Source organism: Alexandromys fortis, unplaced genomic scaffold, assembly GCF_014885135.2.
Source record: "Alexandromys fortis isolate MF-2015 unplaced genomic scaffold, M_Fortis_MF-2015_v1.1 scaffold_32, whole genome shotgun sequence".
Classification (NCBI taxonomy): domain Eukaryota; kingdom Metazoa; phylum Chordata; class Mammalia; order Rodentia; family Cricetidae; genus Alexandromys; species Alexandromys fortis.
The window spans coordinates 14,456,067-14,469,952 of record NW_026067938.1 but is presented as its reverse complement, the minus strand read 5'-3'; the positions used below and the strand labels follow the sequence as shown (position 1 = coordinate 14,469,952).

The window sequence follows — 13,886 nt, the reverse complement described above, 5'->3', positions numbered from 1 at the left end:
AGAGATCTATCTTAACATAAGGCCAAGAAGCCTTGCGGGGAGCAATTAGGAGGCAACTGATTTGGGGGAATGAAATACATTTTGATGCCACGATGTCCAGGAACCAAATAGGAGGGAGATGAGTGGGCAGCACAAGGCAAGTTGTGCTTAGACTGTAAGGACCTCAGAGAGGTGTGAGAAAAGACACTCAGTTCAGCAGACAGGGCTGTGTGCCCATCAATCAATCCCAGTTGCCCTCAAGTTCCCACTCAGTGACACAACTGCTCCCAAGAAAGGGTTGGGGACATGGGTCAGAGAAACTTAGGGGTTGTGGCTGGGCACAGTGTGGGGAATAAATAGAAGTGGGTGAAATTAAGACTATCTATTCTGCCGTTTCTCAAAACCGAGTGGCCTTTTCCTAGTGGAGGTTCTGTATTTTGCTTATTAAAGAAGGCAGATTCTTAAAAACGACAGAGTCCTTACAGGATTTTGAGGCAAGGGGAGGTAAATGACAGGTTGTGTACATGGTATAATTTAGGGCATCATCAGTAGGAACTATTAAATTATGGGCTGGGGAGGGGGGAAAGAGACAGAGAGAGAGAGACTGACCAAGACATGGGAGAGACATGTCTTTCTTTTCTAAAAAGAAAGCCTAGAACTTCTTCCCATGACCAAACTCTTTGCCTGGGTAGAGACAGCCCAAGCCTCTGGTGGTAGAGAAGCCAGGTTTAAGTCACTGGGGCCACCAGCGCCACAGCAGCCGCTTTCCAGTGTGCAGAAGAACTTTCCACTAGATGAATCCCTGCCACCTCATTTGTTTCACAGCGAAGAGGGAGGTGGGGACTTTCCCACTACCCTTCGTTCTGCAAGGGAGGCCAAGAGGGGTTGTTGTATAGTGACGATTCTCACTGCCATGCAGAAAAGTGAATCTCCCTGAACTTTGAACAGCTGTGGTTCAGTGTTTCAGCCGGTGGGAGGGCTGAGTGCAGAGATGCCGGAAGGAAGGGGGCGGGAGTAAGAACTCTTGAGGGTTGCTACAGACCAATCTCCAATTTACAAACACTCACGGTGACAGTCATGAGCCAAGGGCCAGGGAGTAAGCTATGGTGCCCAGGTCCCCAGTCATTAGCGTCAGTTGTCACCCAGGTTCTTTTTCTCTGCCCACACTTCCGCTATATAAACACGGTATCGTGAAGAATTCCTTCAGCGTAACTCGAGTAGCAAAATCCTATTTGCTGCCAGAGCTAGGGGAATGCTTCATTTTCCATCACACGCCAAAAGTAATGGCTGGTCTCCAGGTGGTTTGTATTAATGACTCTATCGGCTCCCGCACGTGGACTCCACAAACAGACTGTTAATACACAACCAGAACCAAACCAAAACAAAACTGGGAAGGACCCAGAACTTCCAAGTCAAGATTTTTGAATTTCAAGTTATATTGCCATAATTCATAATTCCAAGTCACATTCTCTTTCTCATCTGTCCTCAGTTGTCACACTCTAGGTTTTATGAAAATCGAAGAAGAAATCTAAGAAAACAGTGATGTTTCAATTTGCCTGAAAAGATTCAAGCTAAAACAGAAAACCATGATCAAACATTGCTATATTAGTAATAAGAAATAGTTCTTTTCTTTCTTTTGGGGGGGTCAAACAATTCTAGTTAGGTATCTTGCATATCTTATGTCTTTGGCTTCCTTTGGTTAACTGCAATTGTCATTGGATAATTGGGCAAGTTTGATTGCTTTAATTAAGACATCCCATTTTGTTTTCAAACGGTAATAACATGGTAAAATTTAAAATACTTTGTTTTCTGGCTAAATTTAATATTGTTCATCCTTTCCTGGTCCTGGGAAGTATTATTTAGATCAACAGAGAAAAGAAATTTCATTTGTTATATGGTGTGGATCACATGTCTAACCTCAGCCTTGGAGAGGTGAAGGCCAGCCTCAATACAGAGTGAAACCTTGTCTCAAAAGGAATAAACAAATCACATTCATTCCAACCAATTCAGCCTATCATGGTATGAAACTTCATAGTCTGCCTTATCACATTCTCACATCTTAAATTCCCCCTGTGCGAGTCCCGTCGAGACAATCTCTTGATATCAAGCGACCTTTGTCAAGAACATCGCCCAGAAACCTGGCTCAATGTTTGGCGGCGTGGTTCAAGCTTTTAACTATTCCTGGAGTCCGTCCAGGATTCGGAAAACAACAAAAAGCCGAGACAACATACTCTTTGACCCCTCCACGCGGACGGCATAGTAAATAAAGCTCGCTCAGCACACCAACGAGGAGCCCTTGAAGGCTGTTGGAATACCGCTCTCCTCCCTGGGTCGTTTGCCGCCAAAGTGAGAATATACTGTCGATTTCAGAATATTCTTCCTACTTAGAATTAAGCTGATCTCATGTTTTTTTTTTTTTCCCCCACTGGGGTCCTTCAAACACAGTCCTGCCATTTGGCGCCTGTCACGCGAGCCCAGGAATATCCGAATTACACCAATGTATGGATGTTTTATTGCATCTCAACCGGCTGCTTCTGGCTTACCTGCTACCCTCTTGGAATTCAGAGCTTAGGTTGGAGGAAATACCAGCTGACTGAGATCGGGTGGGCCTCCCACTAACCCTGCCAGGCCCCTGGCCTGCCCCAGTCAGGCCAGGCCACTTCAGGCCAGACTGCTCAGATGACCCTCGACCGAGGCTCTGCAGAGCTCCGGGCCACTGCCTGCAGTTTGTCATCTGCACCGCTGATTTCCTGACACTCCAAAGGACCTTGCTTTTCTTCTCAAGGTTAAAAAAAAAAAAAAAAAAAAAGCTCAAAACCCTTAACTGGAAACAATCAGCCCAATAACAAGAGGCAATAAAAGAAAAAAAAAAAAAACAAAACACCCCCACCCCCGAAATGTAGAGGGCCAGAGACTGCTATCTTCCAGCTGATTAGGTTGTTAATTCGCGAGTTAATGACAGAGTCGGTGCATTCAAAAGCTTTCTGGTTAGTTCCCGGCTCTCCCCCAAGCTCCTCACCTGCCAGCCTTCGCTCTCTGGTGTTTTTCCAGATAGCATCCAGCGCCCTGGCGGTGGAGTCCCTGATGTGGTCGCTAAAGGACCTCCGCAGCGGGGCTCGCAGGGGCCGGGCCATCACGTGGTCCTCAGGCTCTCCCATCCACCCGCGAGTGACTTCGGGCGGACCCCCGGGACCCTCGTTCCTCCTGGACGCTCAGGACGCAGGCATTGCGGCTGGCGCTGCGGCCTCCGGACGCGGCTGCAGGCGGCCTCCTGGCCCACAGCCCAGCGCGCGCCGCGGCCACATCTGGAAAGGCTTAGGGCCAGCGGCTCCCGCGCCCGCTATCGGGATGCGCCCAGCCAGCGTAACCCAATCACCTCGCTCGCTATGCGGTGCCGCTTCCTAAAGATGCCAGCCGCTCCTTCCTCGCGACCGACCGAGCATGGAGCAGGGCAGGTAGCCCTGTCATCCAGGTTTCTTCTCATCAACGATTGATGTCCCTGATCCCAGGTTTTAGAGCCGACTGGCTTTGAGACCAATGCTCGCTTTGAAGTTGTGGTTACACGGTAAAGCAGGCACGGCTGCACTGTTTCTTAAACGGTAGCCTGAGTTTTTAAAATAAAATATTCACCAGCTCCCTGTATTTCCTCTCCAAGCTGCTCCTTTACAGTCAGTGGTTAGTGGTTTAGTCTGATAAGCCCCGGCTTTTGCCTCAAAATTAGATTCAAATATGCCCAGGTTTTGCAACACCAGCTTTCTGAGTAAGCAAACTGATTATTGGTTATATATCAATTACCCATCTCAGAAGATTTAAAAAAAAAAAAAGGTTCCAGGCAGTTTTTGTACAGTTTTGGGAACGAAATGTGAGCCAATTGCTCCCCGCCCCCCAAGACATATTATTGCGCTTCTAAAAAGCCAAACATTTATGCCAATGGGTTTGGCAGGTTTTCTGACTTTCAGTGTCTCCCTCCTTTCTCCTTTCTCACTGTCCCCCGATTCCACGTCATGGCTTTCAAGGTTCGGCAGGGAAGCCGAGCTCCGTGGCATGAGAGAGCATCAAAGGGCCAGCCAGCTTGTAACCTTTGCAAGACGAAATGACACTGGACAAGCAGCGGGGCAAATTGCCCGGTGCTGGGTGGATGCTCATTGTGACCCTAATTGTTTAAAGTCAAGAAGGCGTTTTTAACCCACCCTGTTCTCCAGCAGCTCTACCGTTCTGCCTGTATCGGCTTTTCCAGACACCTTTGACCACTTGATCGTACAGAAGACCCTGCAAGCGAGAGTGCTCAGAGGTTGTAACTAACAGTAGTAATTACAGCTCTGTAATGAGCCTAAAATACATCCTAAGATTTACTGTTCCCAATTTGTTAAGGCTCCCCAGGCTCCTACACTGGTCTGTTTTGATTGCTATAGTGAAATACTTGAGGCTGCATGGTTACACGGAGGTTTATTACGCGGAGGTTTATTTAGTTTGCGAGTTTTAAGGACACTTTCAAGTGGCGCTATTAGATCGGCCTTTCTTAAGGGCCTAATGGCAGGCGGCATCATTGTTGCAAAGTATGAGGAAGGAAGAGATCAGTGTGCTGGGCAGAACAGAGAGAGAGACTGAGGGTCAGGTTTGCTCTTCTTACAACAGTTCACTCTTGACAAGATTCTTTCTGAATCCATGTGTGTTAATCCAGCCCAAGAGTAGATATCCTCAGAGACCTCCATGCCCCACTAGGCTGGAGCACTTCAAAGTCCTCCCGTTTCACCGAAGCTCAAGCCCCCAACACTAATGCATCCTCCGGGTAGCAACTTCAGATCTAGAATATAGCGTTATAAATAGACAAAGTGGTGGCTAGAATAGGAGGGTTAATTTGAGAGAAGGAGGGGAGGTGAGGGTGGAGGAGAGAGTGTGGGGAGGGACAACAGACAGCAAGGCACCTTGAAAAGTCAGGAAAACTACTGCAGTAGGTGTTTCCTAAAATATAGATGCGTATGGAAGGAATTTTAAAAGAGAGCCAAGGCCCCAATAGGCATCATGTGCTACCAAATAAAACTCCCAGTACCAGAAATGAATTATATATTTTTGCATTGATGCCCAAAGGGATCTCATAGCTTACTCCCCTATATTATAGGCTCGTGCCTAGTCTATTGGTTACTCTACATAACAATTTTTTTTTCTTCAAGACAGGATTTCTCTGTGCAGCCTTTGCTAGCCTGTAATTTGTTCCGTAGACCATGCTGGCCTAGAACACACAGATATCCACCTGCCTCTGTCTTCCAAACGCTGGGACTGGAGGCACCACCACCACCAAGCCTACTCTCCACTATATTATTATACGGTCATATTGCTGAAGATAACAGGTACTTACGTCATTAAACGTGGTGATACTGAGATGGTTTCCAAGTAGAAAATTCACCCTTACTTACTATTGTTCATGCTGTTAGAAGATAAGTCTATGCTTGCTACCAGAGGAGAAAGTTTATCCGCCTATATCACCCATCTATGAACCTGGTGACCTATAGCAATCGCTCCATTGAAAAGAGTGTTTCCAGTCAGATAGCAGGGGTAGCCGCAGTGAATAACCACGGATGACTCTGGAGCCTTCCTCTATTACAGCCCTTGGCAATTGGTAATACAGCCATCTTTTGGTACCTGTGTAGAAGGGGCTCTAGGACCCAGAGATAAAAGTGGCAGCGAATATTCCAGGCCCTCTAGACAGGAACACAGTGTTGGGAAAGGCTCTAGAATGGTCTTCAAGCACACTTTATGTTCTCTCACCTTAATTATAATACCTAGCACAATGTAAATGCTGTGTTGAGAGTGGATATAATGTATGGTTTAAAGAGTGGCATCAACCTTCCTTGTGCTGTGACCCTTTAATACAATTCCTCATGTAGTGCTGACCCCCAACCATAAAGCTATTTTTCTTTCTACTTCCTCACTGTAATTTTATACTGGTATGAATTGTAATATAAATATCTATGTTTTCTGATGGTCTTAGGGGATGCCTGTGAAAGGGTGGCTCAAGAGTGCCCATACAGGGGTCGTGACCCACAGGTCAAGAAACAGTACTTAGGGGATGGAAGCATCCTAAATTTGCATCGTACATAAAGATGGAGTGTTTTATTTCTCAGTGAATATTTTTGACCCTTGGTTGAATATTTGGATGTTTGTTCCTTCTTGTAGTTTATAGGAAATGTCATGCATCCATATTAGCTGATTTTCTAATCTCTGAAGCTAAATTCTGGACAAGAGGCAACTTAAGGGTGGAGGTTGATCCTGGCTCACACTTCAAAGGTGTGCATTCCATCAATGGTGGCAGGCAGGGCTCAGGGTGGGGCTTGGTCCTTGGCAACCACAGGGAAGGGGAACAGGGATTGCCAGTGCATAGTAGTGTGGTTTTCTTTTCCCTTTCTTAGCATTTGGAACCCCAGTCTATGAAGTGGTGCCACTCACATTTAGGGTAGTTCTTCACTGTTCAGAAAACCTCTTTAGAAATATCCCCACAAACACAAACCAAAGTGGTATCCTCCAATTTATAGCCTGGGTATTTCTTAACCCAACCAAGTCGACCTTCTAAATGAACTCGTGGCAGTGCAAATAACTTCCCTTTAGAAACTAGAGTTTAGGTAGTAATTCCTTGATCAAATTTAGCAAAATTTGAAATATCCCCAGTTTTTATGTTACTGAGAAGTGAGGCCAGTTTGTGATAACCAGCTCCGTCCCAGCTGGGGATGGAGGACAGAGGGTTGTAGTGTCCACCGGTTCCTTAAGATTCCACTGGAACTGTAGGAGAAATGATTTCACAGTTCTGCAGTTCCTTATTTTTGTGATACAATCTAATGTCAGACACAGGCAGAGCCACTCTGGCCAGGCAAAGCTGTGAAAACTTTTTCTGATCCCTGGAGAGCAGATTCTTATCTGTGTTTAAACCTAGAGAGCTTGACTTAAGTAGGTCTCTAATTGTTTCCATTTCAGACAATTATCTTGCCTTACTAATGTATTATAGATCTTATCCAATTCTGTGTAATTTATTAATTTGTTCTTCTGGGAGCAAGCACACTTTACTATTTTATGATGTCTTTAGGTCCTATTTTCTTTGGTTTAGTGATGGGGGCATCTTCTTTTCCAAAGCTCTGTAGCATAAATGCACTTTGGTCTTATTGTGCAACTTGTTTTTATGAAGTCTAACATTTAGGACTGCCCAGGGTGCTACTCTATGATTTCTAAATAATATGAATGATGATGGGGAATGGAAAGTGTGTGTGTGTTTTAAGACCAATTGGAAGGAGCTTATTAAAACCCCATTTGGTTAACCCCTATTAGTGATTTGATCCTTGTAGTCGAAAAACCAGCTTAATGAATGGCAATGCCTAATCCAACGTAAATCTGTCTAAAGGACTATGACTTCACAAAGGAGTTCTCCCTCTTGTGGATATCCAAAAGGCCAGTGCAAGGAGAATTTGTAGAAAGAAGGGAGCATCTTTTGGTCTAAGGAATGTCTATATCATGTTCGCTCTGACAACTGCTATCTGGCACATGGGGTGTATGATAACAATGACTGTTTCCACCAGGAAGGTCGTGATGCACACGATTTTATATCTTGATCTGTTTCTGTATGTGTAGCGGTAGGGATTATATTCTGGTTGAGAACCTCTTTGGTAACAAATGTCATTAAATTTTCTTAGCCGAGGAGAAAGGGGAAGTAGTGATGCCTCCAGAATTCTTCCTATGTTATGATGTCATTCTTTTGTCCTGATTTCAGAAGTCTAATTCTTACAAAAAGCGAGCAAAGCCACTGTAACATAATGTGAAATAAATCATACACTTTAAACTTACATTGATTTAGTAAGATCTGAATATGAAAGAATAAAGTAAATTTTAGGTACATTTAAAATTATAGGAGGAACCAAACCCTTCATCTTATTCTTCATTTTTAAAATTCTTCTATTCATTTTAATTATTTCATTTTTTCAGCTTTTCTTCTTTACAGCATCCAATTCTAGTATTTTATTAAATGAAGGAGTTCAGCACGCTGGCGCAACTCTGCCATTTCTCTGGTCACTATGACTCCTTAATCTGCCTTTAAATTGTGGACATCCCAACTCCTACTAGTTACTCCATGCATCTTGCTGTTGGAATCAGAATTAAAAATTATCAACAGAATTAAAAATTATCAACATTTTGCAGATTTTGGACCCTAGGACTGCTTTCTGAGAAAAAAAAAAGCAAAAAGCTCAGTCTTCTGTTTTACTTTCACGTAAGATATAAATATACTAATTACAATAAATGTTCATGAACAACTGCTAGATGCTATTACTCTTTGAATTATAACAATTATCATGTCAAATGACATGACTAAACTACTAATAGAATCAAAAGAAAGTTGGCTGACTTTACACACTCAGTCATGTTCATTTAAGGATAATATAAAATTCAAGTAGGAATTTATGTACTTCTTGATGATAAATAACTTACTGATCATAGCTTTTCAGCTGTATTATTAGTATATATCTCATGTTGAGACAAAGTACATATGAACTGTGAGAGAATGCTAAAAAAATAGTAGTTGAGTCCTACTATTGTTTCAATGTCAACTGTTTACTGGTAGTAGGTTTTGGGCAACGAAAAAGGAAGCCCAAATATGACTTGAAAGATGTGAGGCAAAGGTCAGAGATCAGCTAGCATTCACAGAGGAGAGTAACCCAGATGAAGAGCTCTGCTTCTCTGCAGAGAGATTTTTTTCTGCTTTTCGCTAAGTACCGCTCTGGTTCAGGAATGAGAAAGATCTTTCTAAGCCAGAAAAGATGACCAGGAGTCAGTAGGCAGATCATTTCCTGAAGCTGCCATCAGCTACTGTGATTTGTGAGAATCTCTAAACCAGTCAAGTCAACAATGAGGCTCAATTGGTCCTAGACTAAAGACTCCTCTAGATCTTACAAGAGAAGAATAGAAATAATAAAGATAGAAGCAGAAGTCATTAAAATTAAAAGCTGAAAAACAAATAAGACTATCAAAATCTAGTTCTTTAAAAAGATCAATAAAATTGATTAGTTTCTGGTTGGGTTAGCCTTAAATAAAGAGTTGGTACAACAAGATCACAGAATTAAAGGCTAATATTAAAAACTAATTGTAAGTATTAACAATGACTATAAGACAAGATAATTAGATTCACAGCTTGATGATGAAAGAGGGACACTAAGTTAAAGTTGACAAAAATACTTGTGTAAAAACAAATGCTCAGGAGTTATAAAACCTTGCTATGAGAAGTTAAGGAAGATCTAATTACAGGGATATACCATGTTCATGGATTTAAGGACATATGATTGCCCGATAACAATTTTCTACAAGCTAATCTATAGACTTCGTACAAAACCAACTCAAACCTGATATATAATTTTGTTTCTGTTTCTAAAAAACTAACACATTGGTTCAAAAATGTACAAAAAATTATGAAAGAATTAAACGGCCTAAGTGATTTCAAAGGAGAGCAGCCATCTTGGAAGATTTCCATTCTCTGACTTTCCGATGCCCTCTAAGCAGTGATAATCAGCAGGGTGACAAGCCTTTGAGATACAGGTGTAGACAATGGAACCAAATAGAAGATTCTAAGACTACTCTGTTGTTGCCCGACTCTTGGCTCGCACCTTAAATCAGAGGTCCTCAACGGGTGGGTCGAGGCCCCTTTGGGGGTCAGACGACACTTTCAGAGCAGCCACCCAAGATTAATCACACAATACACGAAGCAGAAAACACAGATATCTACATTATGATTCATAACAATAGCAAGTTAAAATTATGAAGTAGCAGCAAAATTAATTTCATGGTTGGGAGTCACCACAGTGTGAGGAACTGTATTAGAGGTCACAGCACGGGGAAGGTTGAGAAGCACTGCCTAGAATAAATATGGAGGCTAAATAAACCATAGGCTACACCTGTAAATGCAGCAATAAATGCGGAGAGGTCTTCTAACTATGTTCCAGCAAAGAAACAAAGAGACTAAAATTTACTTCCCCAAAGAAGGGTCATGAATGGCAATAGGTAGAGCAAAGAAGGCCCAGACACATTGACCACCAGGAAAAAGCAAAGTGGAAAGACCTGTGGATGCTCTGTCATTAAAATAAAAAAGATGGATCACACGAAGAACTAATTTGCAAATACTTCAGAGGTCTTAATATATCATATACAAATAACATACATATTATTTAATATATATTATGTTATATATAATTTATTTATATCACACATATATCTGTGTATATATGGTTAAATATATTCTCATTAACTAATCATAATCTCCAAATACTCCAATATTATTCCATTATTATTCAATATCCCAATAAAAATATACACGTATGTCAAATATGTGTGAGTATATGAATAGCTCCTCCTCTCATTTTGTAAAGAATTATACAAAAGTCTTGATTGTAGGAAAGAGACTCACAGTGACTACAGAAAGCTGGGGTGGGAGTGTGGATAGGGCGTCATTAATCACATGTACATGAGTTATAAAAGAGCCAAAGTTAGTGGAGTACCGAAATCATACTCCAAATAGATGCACAAAACTTTGGTTTTGTGGGGTGATTAAAACATTTCAAAACTATAAACTAGGAAAACACAATGTAAAAAAGAAACCAAAGGAGTGTTATTACTTCTAATAAAGTATTTTAACAAATAAAAAAAGAAGCTTGACCTAAAACAGATGAATTCTAAAAATAAGCATTTGATGCAATAGCTGAAAATAAAAGTGGAGAATAAAATCTTAGTGCTCAAACTTTACTGTTATTTACAGATCTCAAAGAGAATCCAACCATCAGACTGATGTGACTGGAAGCCAGATAGATGTGCACTTTCACGAGGAGATGGATAGGAGGTAGTCTTCTCACACCAAAGAGGAAGTGACCTGGCATGGGTTTGTACATATTCTATAGTGATGTGATAACTGGATCAAACTGTATTATAGTAAGACACTAATTATTATTATTAGTTTTAATAATAGCATAGAAAAGCTTGAATTTTATCTTGATCAATTCACTTCACATTGAATACTGATTATATCAATGTTTATAGTATAATAGAATGCAAACATTTCAACTTAATAAAGATAGGCTATGATTATATTAGGGTATGCTACTTGTGTGAAATACATATTGCCTTTCAAAGCACATGGTAATACATTAAAAACACACTTATTTAAGTGAATCGGTGCTACCATTAGCAGCACAGGTTGAGATACTTCTCAATAAAATAACCTAAAAGCTATTATAAGCATTTTAAATAATGCAATCTTAAGTATTTTAAACAAAAAGTCATATTTTAAAATGAGGAAAAAGCGATTTCCTACTGTTCTGATGACATACGAGGTGGTAAGGAGAGGAAATCAGAGGAAGAAAGAAAGAAGAGACCTCAGAAAGGCAGGGAAGCTTCTGGAGTCACTCAGCTGTTAGAACTGCTCAGGGAACAGTGACCTCACACGTCACGGCTAAGGGCATCCACAAGGCGACGGCCAGAAGGGACTTGCAGATGGTGCAGGGCAGAAGAGACTTCTCACCAGTGCCCCTTCTGGAAGATGTTCTTTTGGGAGGGGGTGGAATCCTCTTGTTAATACATGTGAAGAAAACAAGGTAGCCATTAAAGACATTTGACGCCCACATGGCTTTCCGGCCTCTTGAACTAGGTCTTAGGAAGCCTTCGCTTTGCTCTCTCTGCTCTCTCACTTGCTTGGACTTCCTGCTCTTGTGAGTCTCTTCAGTGTGTGGTCAGCGGCTGGTTTGAGTCTTGATAGCTGCCAGCGATGAGCAAGTGAGAGAAATCATTTAAGAACCGCTTAGATCACTCAACACTTATTATGCCTATTTAATTCTAATGGTAAACAAATTCAGCTTGTCCTTTCATTGTGTTTTTCTCTAATTTTTGTTTTTTTACATGACTTTGTCTTCGCTATTGTTCTGGCTAGTTTTATGTCAACTTGGCGCAAGTTATCTATCTTCATTTGAGAGGAGGGAACCTTAGTTTAGAAAATACTTCCAAAACATCCACCTGAAGTTGAGTCTGTAGGGCAGTTTCTTAATTAGTGATTGATGGGGGTGGGGGCGGGGTTCAGACTATTGTGGATAGTTCCACACCTGGGCTGGGGTCCTGGGTCCTATAAAAGAAAGCAGTCTGAGCAAGCCGTGAGTGGTACTCCTCCATGGTCTCTGCAGCAGCTCCTGTTTCCAGGTTCCCGCCCCGTCTAACTTCTGTCCTGACTTCCTTTGATGATACACTAGGATGGAGAAGCGTAAACCAACTAAATCCTTTGCTCCCCGGCTTGCTTTTGTGTTTCATCGTAGCACTGGTAACCTTAACTAGTAAAATTATACTGTTTAATCGTCTAGGTGGAAAAAAAAATAATTGGCCGTGAAAAGAAGTGTGGGAAACCTCACCCCGAAGTATACCTACAAGACAGCGATTGTTTGAGGGCAAACATCATTTTATGAACTTTTGAACCAGCCTCTGTGCTACTATGGTTGGGATACTGATGCTCTCAGAGGCAGATGTGTTACAAGGTTGGTTCTAAGGTGGCACAGCTGGGAGGCGGCAGAACCTCAAGAGTTGGAACCCCTGGGAAGTCTTTGAGTCTTTACAGTTGCCCTTCAAGGGCAAGGTGACATCCACTCCCTCCCTCATTCCTTCGGTGCTTCCCGAGTCACAGCAGCGGTGACCGTCCCCCCCCCCCCCCCCTTCTCCACTCTCACCACAGTGCCAAGTGCCACCACAGATGCCAAATAGTGACTTCTCCTGTACTGCAAGGGACAAACAGCAAGCCACAATTTGTAGGTCAATTATTTTAGTATTTTCTTAGAAGGTGCCCCCCCCCCCCGCCCCCACACGCTCCGGGTTTAGCAAATGCTATTGGCTCCTTCTTTGTTATCTACATGGTGGGGCAGCAGTGGGAAGTACCATCACTCTCTCAAGTAGGAAGAGGAAAAAAACACCCTCCCAGGGAAATGGAAGGGAAGCGGTTTTGCTTTTGGAATTTCATGCAGAATAAGTGAGTGAAGGGTTCACACCTGGCCCGCAAGCTAGGCTGTCAATGGTGCAAGAACCCTGAAAACTAAAATCTTGAAAGAGAAACAAAGGGTGGCTGGCAGCAGGAAGTGAGACGGCAGCATTGCCCTGTAAGTGTGAAGTGTGGTGGTTTAAAGCAGGCCTCTTTGCAGGTCGCATTGCTGCAGCAAATGGCTAGCATTTCATAGCAGGGTCACAGGCTCTGAAATCAGTTTGAAAGTCAAGCTTCTTTAGAAGCAGATATTTTCCTTCGCTCCTCCAGATTCATGCCCTCTTTCCTTTATCCTAACAGTGTTATCTGCTGTCAAAGAAGTGGTTGAGTTATAATAGTGGAGAAGCTAATTTGAACAAAACCTGTCATGCCAACCAAAAACATAGCTCGAAAATATGCAGCGCTGTCCCATCCAGTCAAGTCTTTTATAAAAAGTGATAGTGATTGCTATCAAATGGCTTCTGGTATGGTATCTTTTAAAAGAAACAATTCCTGCCTTTATTTTTTTCCTTTTTACTGTTGAATAAAAGTTAAGAATAGGCCTATCTAGATCTCGCAGTTGGGGTAATACCACTGATTATGAGATTTAGTGTTCTTAGTTAAGGTTATAATGACTCTTCAAGGCCTGTTGAAGCTTGGAATGATCCCATTTCTCTCTCCCTCTCTCCAAATACAAGTTTGAGCTCCAGCTGGCAAGCTACACAATTGCATCATCAAGTCTTGCGCATTCCCTCAGTCCTGACATTGCCAACATTTTCTTTGCCTAGAAATGCCTCAGATTCTCCCCTCCAGTTTCAGGGCGCCGATCTCCCCATCCCCCACTCCAACCTCTGTGGACAACTCCAGCTCAGGTGACCTCTCCCGCGGCTAAAAACGT

At 42.4% G+C, this 13,886-nt stretch overlaps 1 protein-coding gene across 2 annotated transcripts in view; it reads right to left on the bottom strand.

Moving 5' to 3' along the window:
- Dlc1 (DLC1 Rho GTPase activating protein) overlaps positions 1-13,886 on the bottom strand; it is a 345,287-nt gene that overhangs the window by 141,485 nt on the left and 189,916 nt on the right. The window contains exon 1 of one of the 2 annotated variants that reach the window (XM_050147372.1): positions 2,999-3,628. The exons of the other annotated variant lie outside the window; for it this stretch is intronic. Coding sequence (XP_050003329.1) covers positions 2,999-3,137 — 139 coding nt within the window. The 5' untranslated portion in view covers positions 3,138-3,628. Of the gene's footprint in view, positions 1-2,998; positions 3,629-13,886 lie in introns of those variants that run through there. 2 annotated transcript variants of the gene reach the window in all.